Here is a 15,391-nt window from a genome sequence, read left to right on the forward strand (position 1 = left end):
GTGCTGAGCTCCTGCATTTCCCATTTACTTAAATTGGAGCGGTGGGTGCTCAGCCACTCTGAAAATCAGGTACAATAACCTCTCTGTTCTAGCTTTTTAATGTGAAAAATAGGGATGATATTGGGGTTTTGAGATGAATGGGTTTGTAAACTGCTTTGAAGATGCCAGGTGCTAAGTATTAATTCTGAACCTAAGATAGTTCAAATGTCACCAAAAAAAACCAGACCCACATACCTTAGGCTTTCGCTACACTTGCACTTCAAAGCGCTGCCGAGGCAGCGCTTTGAGGCGCTAAGTGTAGTCAAAGCGCCAGCACTGGGAGAGAGCTCTCCCAGCGCTGTCCGTACTCCACCTCCCTGTGGGGAATAATGTACAGCGCTGGGAGCCGCGCTCCCAGCGCTGGGGCTTTGACCACACTGGCGCTTTGCAGCGCCGCAATTTGCAGCGCTGGAGAGGGTGTGTTTTCACACCCTGCTGCAGCGCTGCAAATTTGCAAGTGTAGCCAAGGCCTTAGCTTAATTCCTTAGGGTGAGATTCTCATACTATCCCAGCCTCATTATGCCAGGTAAAAGGGACAGAATAGCATAACAGGGCTCTAAAATCTCTATATCTAGCCAGGGAGGCACTGCTGTAAGGCTGTCCTCTGAGGAGCACTTTGCAAGTCCTAAAATAGGAGTGGGATAGAGCTCTGGTCAAGAAAGGTGTATTGGGAAGAGTCACAGCATGTATAACTATGGAGATTCTGGACAGTGCTGCAGCTCACAGGGCAGCCCCAGGAGGTTGCCATAACTGAGGGTGTGTCTAGTGCTGCACCTGTGCTATTGTAATGTAGATGCTTCCTACATCAACGGAAAGGGTTTTCCCATTGATGTAGTTAATCCATCAACCAAGCTGCATCTACATACAATGTCTATATACAATAACTGAGTCGCACAGCATGAAAATTTTTTCACTGCTTGGAGTGGTATAGCTTAGATTAGAGGGGCTATTCAAATAAAAAATTCAATAATAATGGGGGATTTCAACTGTCCCCATATTGATTGGGTACATATCACTTCAGGAAGGGATGCAGAGATAAAGTTTCTTGACACCTTAAATGACTGCTTCTTGGAGCAGCTAGTCCTGGAACCCACAAGAGGTGAGGCAATTTTTGATTTAGTCATAAGTGGAGCATAGGATGAGGTCCAAGAGGTGAATATAGCTGCACTGCTTGGTAATAGTGACCATAATATAATTATATGTAATATTTCTGGGGTGGGGAAAACACGACAGCGTCCCAACATTGTAGCATTTAATTTCAGAAAGGGAAACTACACAAAACTGAGGAGGTTAGTTAAACAGAAATTAAAAGGTACAGCACCAAAAGTAAAATCCCTGTAAGCTACATGGAAACTTTTTAAATACACCATAATAGCGTCTCAATTTAAATATATACCCCACATTAAAAAACATAGTAAGAGAACAAAGAAGAGTCACTGTGGCTAAACAACAAAGTAAAAGAAGCAGTGAGAGGCAAAAAGGCGTCCTTTAAAAAGTGGAAGTTAAATCCTAATGAGGAAAATAGAAAGGATCAGGGTGGATTTGATTTAAATCAATCAGGAAGACTCTATTTAAGCATGGTTTTCTACATAAAAGTGCATTTTTGTTGGTTGTTATAACCCTAATACATATTATTCTCAACTCAGAGATAGATGTAGGTTTCATTTTTAGAAGGTACACACTATACATTTTTAATCAGTGATTTATTTTGAAAACTTTTCAGTTTAGTTTTACAGCTATATCAGAAAATGAATCCTTGTTTGGTTATTTAATTTACTAAAGATAATTGAAGGAGATATTTTATGAAGTCATTGGGAGGTGAACTATCGCCAGTTCAACAGGTTAATCATTAATATTTGGAGGATTTTCTTGCCATGCTATATTAGGAGGAAACAGACATTTAAATTGTTTTATTTAACAAAAACAACATTATTAAGTATTCTGGATTTTTTTTCTCCAACAGCAAACATATAATATTTTAACAAAAAAGCATATGTCCCTCACTCCTCACATTTATCTCCAGACTTCTTCCTTTACTATACTATACTATTCTGCCCCCAACAATCTTCTATTCTCTGAATTTTTTGAAACTTTGTACTTTTAGAGAGAGGTAAGGGATTGACAATGTGTACACAAATTTGCAGAGGGACAATAGAGCTGAGGTCTGTTATTTCTCACCTCTATATATTATTTATTTATTTTAAAACGTTTTTGCTGTTAACATGCATGTTATCTCTGGAGACACAAATCCACAGTTTGAGAACTGCAAAACTAAGCGTCTCTGATGGTATCGTCTAGACTGAGCACTGAATCCCATTGGGTAGATTGTATAGATTATTTAGGTTAATCTTTCTGTCTGAGGCCAGTGACACTGGCAAATGAAGTGTAAAAATATAGTTAGGAAGGCCAAAAAAGAATTTGAAGAACAGCTAGCCAAAGACTCAAGTAATAGCAAAAAAAATATTAAGTACATCAAAAGCAGGAAGCCTGCTAAACAACCAGTGGGGCCACTGGATGATCGAGGTGTTAAAGGAGCACTCAAGGATGATGAGGCCACTGAAGAGAAACTGAATGAATTCTTTGCATCGGTCTTCATGGTTGAGGATGTGAGGGAGATTCCCAAACCTGAGCCATTCTTTTTAGGTGACAGATCTGAGGAACTGTCCCAGACTGAGGTGTCATTAAGAGGAGGTTTTGGATAAATTAATAAACTAAACAGTACTAAGTCACCAGGACCAGATGGTATTCACCCAAGAGTTCTGAAGGAACTCAAATGTGAAATTGCAGGACTACTAACTGTTGTCGGTAACCTATCATTCAAATGAGCTTCTGTACCAAATGACTGGAAGATAGCTAATGTGACACCAATTTTTAAAAAGGGATCCAGAGGAGACCCTGGCAGTTACAGGCCGGTAAGCCTGACTTCAGTACTGGACTAACTGGTTAAAACTATAGTAAAGAACAAAATTGTCAGACACATAGATTAACATAATTCGTTGGGGAATAATCAACATGGTTTTTGTAAAGGGAAGTCATGCCCCACCAATCTACTAGAATTCTTTGAGGGGGTCAACAAGCATGTGGACAAGGGGAATCCAGTGGATATAGTGTATTTAGATTTTCAGAAAGCCTTTGGCAAGGGACCTTGTCAAAGGCTCTTAAGCAAAGTAAGCAGTCATGGGATAAGAGGAAAGGTCCTCTCATGGATTAGTAACTGTTTCTTATCTTTTAACCAAAGAGTAGGGATAAATGGTCAGTTTTCAGAATGGAAAGAATGGAGAGAGGTAAATAGTGGTATCCCCCAGGGGTCTGTACTGGGCCCAGTCCTATTTAACATATTCATAAATGATCTGGAAAAAGGCAAATAGTGAGGTGGCAAAATTTGCAGATGATACAAAACTACTCAAGCTAGTTAAGTCCAAAGCAGACTGCAAAGAGCTACAAAAGGATCTCTCAAAACTGGGTGACTGGGCAACAAAATGGCAGATGTAATTTAATGTTGATAAATGCAAAGTAATGCACATTGGAAAACATAATTCCAACTATACATATAAAATGATGGGGTCTAAATTAGCTGTTGCCACTCAGGAAAGAGATCTTAGAGTCACTGTGAATAGTTCTCTGAACATCCACTTGTGCAGCAGCAGTCAAAAAAGTGAACAGAATGTTGGGAATCATTAAGAAAGGGATGGATAAGAAGACAGAAAATATCATATTGCCTCTATATAAATCCATGGTACACCCACATCTTGAATACTGCGTGTATATGTGGTTGCCCCATCTCAGAAAAGATATATTGGACTTGGAAAAGGTTCAGAAAAGGGCAACAAAAATTAGTAAGAGCATGGAACAGCTTCTGTATGTGTTGTATGAGTACAGGGCCTAGTACTGTGAAGCCTCTAGGTATTACCATAATCCAATGCAAATACGATTTTTTAAACCCACCATCTCCTAAGAGATGGAAAGCCCTTTGTTTAGTTTAGCTTCTCAAAACTAGAAGAATTGTAGAATAAAAATATATAGTATGATTCAGCTGTTTGTGAGAACACCTGTTGATAAAGTTTCTGCATTAAAAGGTAAAGATTCCAAAATTATTCATGTCCAATAAAATAATTTTCCTCTCTAAAAATGGGTATGTATGTATTATGCAATATGTATATCTGCACTGAACTGTACATATTGTAGTAGATGGCTTTATTAACGGGTAAACCTAGAAACCATAAATTCCATTTCTAAAGACTTTCCTATGATATTCATAGACTGGATTTTTGTGTCACTATGGCACATTTCATGGTCTAACTAACATGAAACCGCAGGCTAGACTGATTTCAGTGAAGCTGTGCTAATTAACGGCAGATGAGGAACTGTCCCCTTATATCCAGGTTACCAAAATTGGCTCCAGAAACAACACTGATTTTTTTGCTCACTTCTTCAAAAGTTTCTTGATAGTTTTATGTATACTTCTGTGAAGCTCACCATTATGTCTAACGTGACTATGTCATTTGGCACTTTTGATATACACTGCTTCTAGAATTAACTGAATTTTCAGTTTTCCCTTAGATCTCATTGTTTTAGGGGTTAGAAATCAAACTAGAATGCCAGAAGTGCAATATGTTTTCATATAACAGCATTTACCTCAATAGCTAGCTAGTTTTCGTGGTGTGGTTGTTTCACATTTTCATTCACTCTTTCCCCCTAGCAATTTGGCTGACATTTACTGTGTAAGTAATTCAATACACCTTTTAGTATGATAAGATTTTTAAAAACTGAGTTACAGTGCCTACCATATAAAAAAAATCAATTGTATTTAGCTGCATTTCTTTTAAGTAAGAGCTCATTGTATATATTTGCTTGGGGTGCTTATAAATTTTCCATGCAGCAGAAAGCGATTTGTTAATAGAGGTCAACTATAGACTTGACCCCCCCCAAAATATTGCCAAATCTGAAAAGTCATTAATTTATTGTACAGTGAACTGCTTAGCTAACTATTTATTTATAGAAGATCTAGATGTTGTTAAATGGAAAATAAAAATTCTAAAATGCAAAGCATGCTATTTTACAAAAACAGGAAAACATTTACATTTGTATGCAGAGGTTTTCAGTCAGTTTGATGAAAATGCATATACCCTGGTTTCCTCTCCTCCTCCTTCATTCTTCCCTGATTCATCCAGTCCCTCCACATGCAGGTAGCAATTCTGGGCTAATTGAGTGGTTTAGATATCTAATCATAAATGAGGAAAATGTACTACTTTAAGTAGATAAGTTAAGAACCCAGTTATACAAATTGGAAGTTATTTTATTAAAGGGACATTGTCAAATGTACTACACTATAGGGAAGTCCTCAAATGAGACGCTTAGAGTGTTAAATGGTTGGGGAATATCTTATTGTTCTCATCATTAACTTTCTCTCACCACCATTCTCCTCAATAAATGTATTCTGAGAACAGCCATTGTAAATACACTCCCTTGCAGTATTATCCTCTGTTGCTGCAGAAGTAAATAGCCAATAGAGGGAGCACAAAATAATTAACAAATCAGATTACAAAAATGATACTGATATAATAGATGAGCACATTAGTGATGCTTATTTTCTCCTGAGGGAATTCTGCACCAAAAAATTAAAAATTCTGCACACAATATTTTAAATTTCTGCAAATTTTATATGTCAATAAATGTGGTGGCTCCAGCATGGCAGTGGGGAGCACAGAGCACTGGCTGCACAGAGGTAGGAGTTCACCCTGCAGCTCCTCCTAGGACACAGACTCAGCAGTGAGGCTGCACCTGATCCTGACACAGCACAAGGACCAGGCCTGCCCCAGAAACACCACAGAGCCCTGCCCCTCCACACCAGGCACACCAGGTGTGGGACAGGCAGGTTCAACCCAGCAGGATCCAAGTGTGGAGCGACTTAGTGTGGGGAGATCCAGGTGTGGGGTGAAAGGGTTCTGTGTGGGACAGTCAGTGTGTGGCGGGGAGCTGGATGCACAGGAGCTCATTGGGGGTGCAGGGGTAGTGAGACTCTGCAGAGGGGTCCAGGTGAAGGTGGTTGGGGCTCAGAGGGGGAGGGTCCGGGTGTGAGGAGATGGCACTCAGCAGGGGGGGCTCGGGTGTGTGCGGCTCAGCAGGGAGGTCTGGGTGCTGGGAGAGTGGGGCTTGGTGGGATGGGAGTTGGAGTTTGGAGGGCTCAGCAAGGGGTGGTCCACGTGAGGGGGGTGCGACTTATTGGGGTGGGGGTTCGAGTGCAGGACTTCAGCAAGAGGTCTGGGTGCAGGGATGGGGGTCTGGATGCAGGGGATGAGGCTCTGTGGGGAGGTTCTGGGTGTTGGGGGAGTGAGGCTCGATGGGGATGTCCAGATGCATGGGTGGCGGGCAGCTCCCCCACAGTGACCCCTCCCTCTGCAGCTGAGGAGTGATGAGGCAGGAAGAGGGAGGGCAGAGCTTCCTGCAGCCGGGGAAGGTTTCTGAGGGTGGGGTCTGACTTGTCCCCAGCTGCTCCTTGCAGGGGAAGAGGAAGTCCTGTCCTCCCCCAACCCCAGTCCAGCCAGGACTAGCCGCTGGGCCCAGCACAGGGTAGGAGCCACCGGCTGGGGCATCCCCATTTCCACCCCCTTCTGTGATTTACCTCTCTGTCAGCTGTTCTGGGTGCCTGAAACAACATGCCTGCTCTGCTGGGGGTGGGGGGTGCCTGACCACACTTACGACTTCCCTTTGCTTCCCCATCAGAAAGTCATTTTTCTGACGGGAAGAAAAAAAATCTGCGGGGATATGAATTCTGTGCACACGTTGTGGCGCAGAGTCCCCCCATGACTATAACTTATTGTGACAAGAAAGTGAACAACAAATGAATATGGTGTTTGTCTTCCACGAGGAGCAAGAAAAAGGTGCCTGGATATGGGAACAAATTTAACTTTTAAGCTTTTAAGAGGATACTGTAAATAAAGCCAACTGCAAACTGTGCAAGCTGTCGTACTCAAACCATAGAAGTATTGGGTTTGATTTCAAATTGCCACTGCAAAGCAGCAGTGATTTGCCACAAGTTTCTAGTCCTCCTTACTGCCCATAGAATCCTCTTGCAAGTTTTTTTTTCTCTAACTGGACATCTCAAAAACTTCATGCTATTTTCAGTGAACTTAAAGGTAGTTTGATTCATTTTGTTAGGTGGCATGACACTATTTCTCTGTTTGAGTGAATCCATCCCATGTGATTAAAAGGGTCAGCTCAGGAGCCATTTTCACTTGATTTCTCTAAGAAGGAGGTTGCAATTCAGTTAATTCAGTGGCCCAGGAAAAGGAGGTATACACATTTCTCAGAATTGCTCCCCTAACCCGTTTGGTTCTGTAAAATCTCCGAGGTGTTACTTAAAATGGTATCTTTTATTTTATTAATAGATTCTAGGGCTGAAGGGACCTCGAGAGGTCATCGAGTCCAGTCCCCTGCCCTCATGGCAGGACCAAATACTGTCTAGACCATCCCGGATAGACATTTATCTAACCTACTCTTAAATATCTCCAGAGATGGAGATTCCACAACCTCCCTAGGCAGTTTATTCCAGTATTTAATCACCCTGACAGTTAGGAACTTTTTCCTAATGTCCAACCTAAACCTCCCTTGCTGCAGTTTAAGCCCATTGCTTCTTGTTCTGTCCTTAGAGGCTAAGATGAACAAGTTTTCTCCCTTCTTCTTATGACACCCTTTTAGATACCTGAAAACTGCTATCATGTCCCCTCTCAGTCTTCTCTTTTCCAAACTAAACAAAGCCAATTCTTTCAGCCTTCCTTCATAGGTCATGTTTTCTAGACCTTTAATCATTCTTGTTGCTCTTTTCTGGACCCTCTCCAATTTCTCCACATCTTTCTTGAAATGCGGTGCCCAGAACTGGACACAATATTCCAGTTGAGGCCTAACCAGCGCAGAGTAGAGCGGAAGAATGACTTCTCGTGTCTTGCTCACAACACACCTGTTAATGCATCCCAGAATCATGTTTGCTTTTTTTGCAACAGCATCACACTGTTGACTCATATTTAGCTTGTGGACTACTATAACCCCTAGATCCCTTTCTGCCGTACTCCTTCCTAGACAGTCTCTTCCCATTCTGTATGTGTGAAACTGATTGTTCCTTCCTAAGTGGAGCACTTTGCATTTGTCTTTATTAAACTTCACCAGATCTAACTGGTTCCAGTCAGAGGTACATGTCAGATGGTAGGATGATGGTCCATACATGGAGGATGCTGCTGTTTGTAGAAAGGAGGGTTCTTTGTCAAGTCCTAAATTGAGGAGGATGCCCATGCAATAGCCATGAGAAAGAATGATTGGGAGAAGTAGCAAGCAGGCAGTTGTACTGAAGTGAATGGTGAACAAAATCGTTGTCAGGAGGAAGAACAAGCTGATACCTGATGTCCAGGAATGAGGCTACCCAAACATAAAACCTCTTTGTCTTTGTGCCATTCTCTCTCTCTTTCTCTCCCCACCCACACACTTGACCTATGTCTACCAATGTGAAGTGCTGAAAATGACAACTCAAAGGCCATAGGAAGTGTTAGGAAGAGTGGTGTTTGTTCTGACTCTTGTCCATCAGTGTTCTGTGCTGAGGTGTGAGGGGAGCATCACTAACACTGAATTGTTTAGTTGGTGAAGACCTGAAGCAGCTGTGATGTGTGGGGTTTTTTTTCCTGCTATCATGATGTTGCATATGCATTAGCTAGATAGGCAGGCAATTCACGTAGGCATCTCTGCTTTTGGCATCCTTTTCAACAAAGGAACTGTCTGATAAAGTGACATCTGAACTTTTGACACCCATCTATAATGTTTAGAAAGCTTGAGCAGCAGCTACAGGGTGACTAGCTACTTGTCCCAGAAAGAGGACAGGGAGGGGAACTGTCTGCATGGCATAGATGACTGTGGAGGAGAATATAGTATATGGCACAAAATTCATTCATACCCATACCGATGCTCTCTTGCTTAATGTAAAGGCAGATCAGAGGCTGACCTATTGTCCTTCTTGTGCAGAAAGAGGGATTCTTCTAGGAGCTGATGGCAGTTGCGGCTCTCTAGTGACAGATGCCAAATTGCACTTCTTTTCTACACCACGACTGTTCCAGATTAAAACAGTGCAAGCAGCAGTTTGGCATGACTTGGCCAGCAATGCAGGCAGAACAGTGTTCACCTCTCTGTTGACAAGTGGTCCAAATCTCCCCAACTATTTACCGTTAAATCAATCAAAAAGCAAAAAAATCTGATCTAATTGGTTAACAATTAATATTTCAGTCATTTGTATTCAAATCTGTGATGCTAAACAGTAGAAATATTCTGATTCATCACAGAACTGTTTCAGCTGGTAAGAAACAAGAATATTTTCTTATCAGATATTGATGGACTGGAATCTCTGAAAGAGACACCGCAGGAGATTCCAGGGTGCACAAAATGTGCTTTTTTAGTGTTGTACTGGGAAGCTAAAAAAGATGGATGAAAGGAATGCTAATTCCTGTTTTCTTTGGCATCATGCAGGGTTACATTTTTTTTTTGAAGTGGCTGTTTACTAATATAATTTGTGCTCAAAGATGTCATCATGTTTCACCAAAGGTTCAGCATCTTGTATCATGAGTATCACAGCTATCGTCCTGTCTGCTGTACTTGGATATGAACGATGCCATGGGAATTTTGTAAGAGTAGAGGTTTGTCCTGGTGTAGAGGGCCAAAATTTCCCTCTAGTCCCTCACTATGTATTGTTTACATTCAGAGCTATGCATCCAGTTGGTTGCCATCTTCAACTCCAGTGGTGCTCTGTGTCATGTACATTTGAAGTGTTTTGGGCTCCTTCAGAATGAAGGACACTAAATAAATGTAAAATATAATATTCACCAGGAAATATAAAATATGCACTAAGGAATGATATCTCAACTTGTATTGTTTTCACTGAACCAGTTTGTCCCCTGCCCTGGTAAAAGATTATAGACAAGGGATTTGTGTGTGGCTATTTCTGCAAGGATTTCTTTGTGGCGATTCCCCCACAGCATCTTGTTGGGAGGGCAGAGTTTGCTGACCTATGCTAAAGCTTTTGCCCAAAAGCATAGTAGACTGGCTGCAACCCTGCACCAGCTTTGGCCTTGGCAGCTCCTCTCTAACTCCCTGGCAGTGAATGCCCTGTGGTGGTGAACAGTTTAGGTCAGAGATGATGTGGGAGTACAGGTGGTCTGCTATGTTTGCAGATGCAGCCTCTATCACAACAAGGCCACTCTGCCCCTTCCCATTGCAGGACCCTGGGAGGGGTCTTGCTGCCACCATCTCCTCAAGGATGGATTACCGTTTCTATATAAATTCTGTGGAGCCAAAGAGGGATTGATAGGAATCCTGAGTCTTGTCAGGCAGGGAAGACAATGGTACCCGCTCTGTGTATGGAGAGAGATTTACACAGGAAGGGACTTCCAGCACAGCTCAAGGACACTGTCTGACCTGTTGATGCAAATAAATGGCTGATGCTTAATACATATGAACTGGGGACCACTTGAATACTTTATGATATATTCTGGAGGCTGACAACTTTCCAAAATTGATATTAACTATTCAACAGAGAAAAAAAGAAAATTAATTGAAAATTGTTGCTTTTTTCCAGGAAATGTTTTCCTACCTTTCAGGTCAGCTGAGGAAGCTAGCAGAAGTCTACAATGAGAGGCTGTTGAACACACCACACAATCCTATTTCCTTAGGTAATTACTGTTCATCTTTGAACTGAGCCAGCACTTCTGAAATCTTCTATATTTTTAATACACTTGCATACACAAGATGAGCTTGCATATGGTTCACGATTCCATTCCATTAATCTTATGCCAATACAAGTCCATTGAAATCAATGGACTCGCATCCGCCTAAAAGTGGAGCAGTGCAGTTAGTGACTCAGGCCCTGTATTTATATACATAACCGCTTGTGATCAAAATATGCTGTGATTGATCCTGAGAGTAAAAAGACTGACAGCATTTAGTACTACAATTTATTTATTTTTATACTGTTTAATAGTTATTTCAACCACAACTGCTTGGTGCTGAACCTCAGTAAAATAGACTATTAGTGAGTCTTTTTATTTACTTGGGATTTTCATTGTAAGCAATAACTCTGCTGAACCTAGAAAACTGGAACGTCTCTCCCCACACAGTATCTCAACTGTATAAACAGTCTAATCAGCTAATGAAAGGATATATTTAGTGGAAAACTGAAAAGAATTAAAAATAATAGTAAGAATGTTCATATTAGTTATATTCTAACCCAAATGTTTAATCAGGGCACCATTGTTAGATAAAACTTATCAATGGTTCTTTTCTGGTGAAAGAGGAGCTTTATTACAGTTGTTATAACAGCTATTTATGTCTTCAGCTATGTCTCTAGAGAATCTAGATAAACACAGTGACATGGCTGTTACTCAGCTTGGATCTATGCTTTTCACAAGACAAGTTTCAGGAGCAAGGTGAGCATCTGAAATATTTTAAACATTTATCATATTCAGTGAAATGTTCTGTGCATTGATGGTTCTTAGGACTTTACAAACTGACTGAGGTATAATGTGTACACATGTATCCCTAGCACAAGTTTGAAGCTGGTTGTAAAGAGTCAGAGTGATGCATTCTTCATTCCACTGCTGTCGGCCTTCACTGTCCGTTAGTTAGGTTTTCCCACAAGTGTCCTCATGCTTCCTCCCATGCTGCTCCTTATGCATGCAAGGAACTCCCTGTAAAAATTTGCTAAACCACTAACTACATAATGTCTGTCAAACCTCTCCTTAAAACTTGCCACTAACAGGATGCCTGCAGAACACTGTATGCTAGTTAGACAATTGGTGTGCTATGATACGACCACTGATTACCATGTTACGTTGTACTATTACTGTCTGTTTGCTGTAGCACCTGGTGCCACTAATCTTAAGATTGTCCTTGTCCCAAATTATTATTAGTCTTTTTGTTATCTGTGGCAGTAGTGCCTAGGACAATGTGGTCCTGATCCCTAATTAGGGCCTTCTAGGTGTAATACCACAATACAAATTAGTAATTATGCATCTTTCACGAGTTGTGGAAGCAGTTACTGTACTTGACAAAAACTAAGGTTTGTAATTTTAGAGGACTATTTAACATGGCTTCAGCTGTATTTTAAAAAATCATCTTTGTGCCAAAGACCTGGGAAACACATTGCTTATCTCTAATGTTGTTTGTTGCTTTTTGTAGTGTGAAAGAAAATCCTACTTTCCAGAATTAACTTCAGCCAGTGTAGGAAAAATTTTAGTATTAGACCGTACATGGCAAGGGAAATGCAGGCCAAATAACTTTTAATGATTTCAGTTTAAACCTTTTAGAAGAAGAGGATGATCTAAAACTTGTTTTGGCAGCATTCTTTAATCTGAATATTGCTGCTGTCAACTAACTTCTGCTACAGGGTTAGTCACTTTCGCTGGCAGAGCTGAATATTTTCACATCAGAAGACCATGCTTCATTAGCTTGGATTATTCCACTTCTTACACAGATGAACTACAGTATATCTGTATGCACTGCAGTAAAATGCGGTGTTTTTTTGTTTTGTTTTGTTTTGCCTGAGGGTAACTTTTACTTGTCCTGCTACTACAGTCCTCTTTGGGTAGATTGGTCTCCACAGATATCATCTCTGAAAAAATTCAGGGTTTCATCAAGTTCAAAAGTTCCAGTCTTATTTGTACCCATGCTGGTTTTTTATAGTTCTTGATTTTAATGTTCTTTAATAATTGGTTCACTTCAGGTACTTTTACACAAACTTGTTTATAATTTACACGTGTTGTTATGCATAGAAATGCTTGTAAATGATTTCAGAATACTGTGCTTCCTGTAAACAGCCCTGAGCATTTTTAATTGAATTGTGATTGTTTGTTTCAGGGTGGTTCCCCTTGGGTCTTTGCAAACAGTGAATAACTACACTTTCAAAGGCTTTATGTCACATACAAATAACTATCCCTGTGCTTACCTCAATGCTGCTTCAGCAATTGGAATGAAAAAGCAAGATGTAGACCTGTTCTTAAAAAGACTGGATAAGTGTATGAAGACTTTTAGAAAAGAAAAGAGCAATGGAAAAGATGTTCCTGAAATGGATAACTGTACTAAACATACAAGTGTGGGAGAGACTGAAGACTAGAACAAGATGTGGATTTTGGAACACACAAAGTTTGGGGGGTGTGTTTGTTTGTTTGTTTTTTGGATTGTGTGAAGTTTGTATCCTGTTTGTATTGTGGAATATGCAATACAGGGAGTGGAAATTTAAATTTTAAAAAAAACTTGGATGAAATTCAGATTTTAAAAAAATTATTGGGTAACATTCACCGCTGTGCAGACAGCAAACCACAAGGCTTTTGCACCTCTTAAAACCCACTCAAGTACTCAAATAGGGCTTAAATGGTATGAAGGCTCTAAGATGGGTCTTTCTCTAGAAATGGATTTGCCCCATTGTGATTGGAGTTGGACAAATATCTGAAGAAAATTTCAGTGAATATTGATTAATATTTTAAACTGAATTTGCTTTAGCAGTGTTTTGTATCCCTTCTGATTTTGCTATTGGTGTTCATTTAGCAAACAGTCCTTTTTTGCTCACAAAAATGTCTCTGGAATGAGTGTTCATACATGTGAGTATTTGCATTCACAGCCATTTCCTGCTACAGCTGTTTATGGGCATGAGAGGGGAGATGGATATTATTAAATGAAATTTTTAAAATAACGTGAGCATGAGATACAATGGGGAGAGATGGTTTTTCCAAATCTCTTTCCTGATAGTAATTTGAACAGCTGAAAACAGGAGCCACATGTTTGAAGTCTGTACATGTTCTTAGCTGGGGAACACCATGGAAAGGCACAGACTCCCTATGGCAAAGGGAAATCCTACAAGGGAGTGTAACAGAGCAATTTACAAGGATTCAGCCAATCCTCAGCCCCTGGAAAGACTTTCAGGGTTGAACAGTTCCACAGGAAGCATATGGGGGTAAACAGCAAGGAAAGAAGGGGGCTGCAGTAGGAAGGCAGTGAAATGGGAAGATCTCCTCTTCCTCTTGCATTTGATTTGTGCCTTAATAATTGCTGTCCTGAATAGGAGAAATTAGCAGACCTGAAGTAATGGGAGATTGCTGTAGGACCCATAGGAGAACCAGATATTCATGGGGACTCCCAGGATGTTAGATTTCCAGCACTTCAATAAATTTGGAGACCATGCCTCCTAATTCTGAACCATCTCCTGTGGGTGGTGCTGCTGCTGCCCCAGCTATATTCAGTCACTGACTGAACCAGTTTGCCTAGCTGAGGGCTCATATCACTGAGTTTGCTTTTGTTGGCTTAGGCTTGTCAAGTTTTTCATTTTAAAAAAGAAATTAAAACGGGATTCATGTGGTATATGCAGAGTGGCAATTTGGTTAAATTAAAGATATTCCAAATCATTTATTGGCCGAGTGGAGCAAGATCTAATGCTCAACTCAATGGCATTTCTCTGTGTTTGTCTGTAATGTGATAACTTTGGCATGTCACATCTGATCAATTTTAAAAATAATGGAATGTTCTAGGCATCCATGGGCACACCTTCTGTTAGTTCTGATGGAAATCAGAACACCAAAAGAGCCTGATTCAGAGGAAAATCAGGGCCACAGGCAGAGGAATGTCTGCTTCCCCCTTTACATAGCAGAGGCAGCAGCTTAACCTGTTGAGTGGGGAGACTGTAGCCTGGACTCTAACAGAAATGAGAGCTTTCCAGGCATGGTATATATGGAGGGAAGTGGGGGTGGAGAGAGCCCAGTGCCTGGGGGAGGAGTAGGGACCCAGAGAGGGAGGGGGCCAGGGTGAGGGTATGCAGCAGGGACCAGAGGGATGGGGCAGTCGTGATGGGTGAAGCTTTGGGGGGAGCGGGGAGAAGCAGGATCTGCAAGAGAATGTAGGGATGGGGAGTGGTGGTGGTGAGGGAAGCAGGGGCCCAGAGTGCAGATGTGGGGAGAGGAAAGGGCTGTGGATGAGGAGTCAGGAGGGGCAAACCATAAATACTTGGGGCTGGAGAGCAAGGACCTGGAGAGTGGGGAATGGTGATTGGGAGTGTAACAAGGCATCCCCTTGGTCCTGCCTGTGCTCTGCTCCAAAAACTGCTCCAAGACCTTCTGACTCAGCAGTCACCAGTGCAGTTTATTTGCATAGTGCCATCCCACCACCTTCTCACCAGGTGTACACCTTGGGGATTCCAGCCTTGAAGACTCCTTAGTCTCTGGACTCAGGAGGGCAGAGCTACCACACTCCTTCCCTGGCTCTCCGCCGCCACCTCTGGGCCTGTATATAAAACCGGGCTAATCAGGCTGGCAGCTGTTTCTCCTTTACCAATCAG

The 15,391-nt window shown here is 41.4% G+C and overlaps 1 protein-coding gene across 1 annotated transcript in view; it reads left to right on the forward strand.

The window, feature by feature from the left end:
* The window catches only part of SEPSECS (Sep (O-phosphoserine) tRNA:Sec (selenocysteine) tRNA synthase), a 47,766-nt gene extending 34,456 nt beyond the window's left edge, over window positions 1-13,310 (forward strand). Inside the window, exons 9-11 of the mRNA XM_045017648.1 lie at window positions 10,649-10,742; window positions 11,405-11,495; window positions 12,925-13,310. Coding sequence (XP_044873583.1) covers window positions 10,649-10,742; window positions 11,405-11,495; window positions 12,925-13,180 — 441 coding nt within the window. The 3' untranslated portion in view covers window positions 13,181-13,310. The remainder of the gene's footprint in view (window positions 1-10,648; window positions 10,743-11,404; window positions 11,496-12,924) is intronic.
* Window positions 13,311-15,391: the final 2,081 nt, after the last annotated feature.

Source organism: Mauremys mutica, chromosome 5 (genome assembly GCF_020497125.1).
Source record: "Mauremys mutica isolate MM-2020 ecotype Southern chromosome 5, ASM2049712v1, whole genome shotgun sequence".
Lineage (NCBI taxonomy): Eukaryota > Metazoa > Chordata > Testudines > Geoemydidae > Mauremys > Mauremys mutica.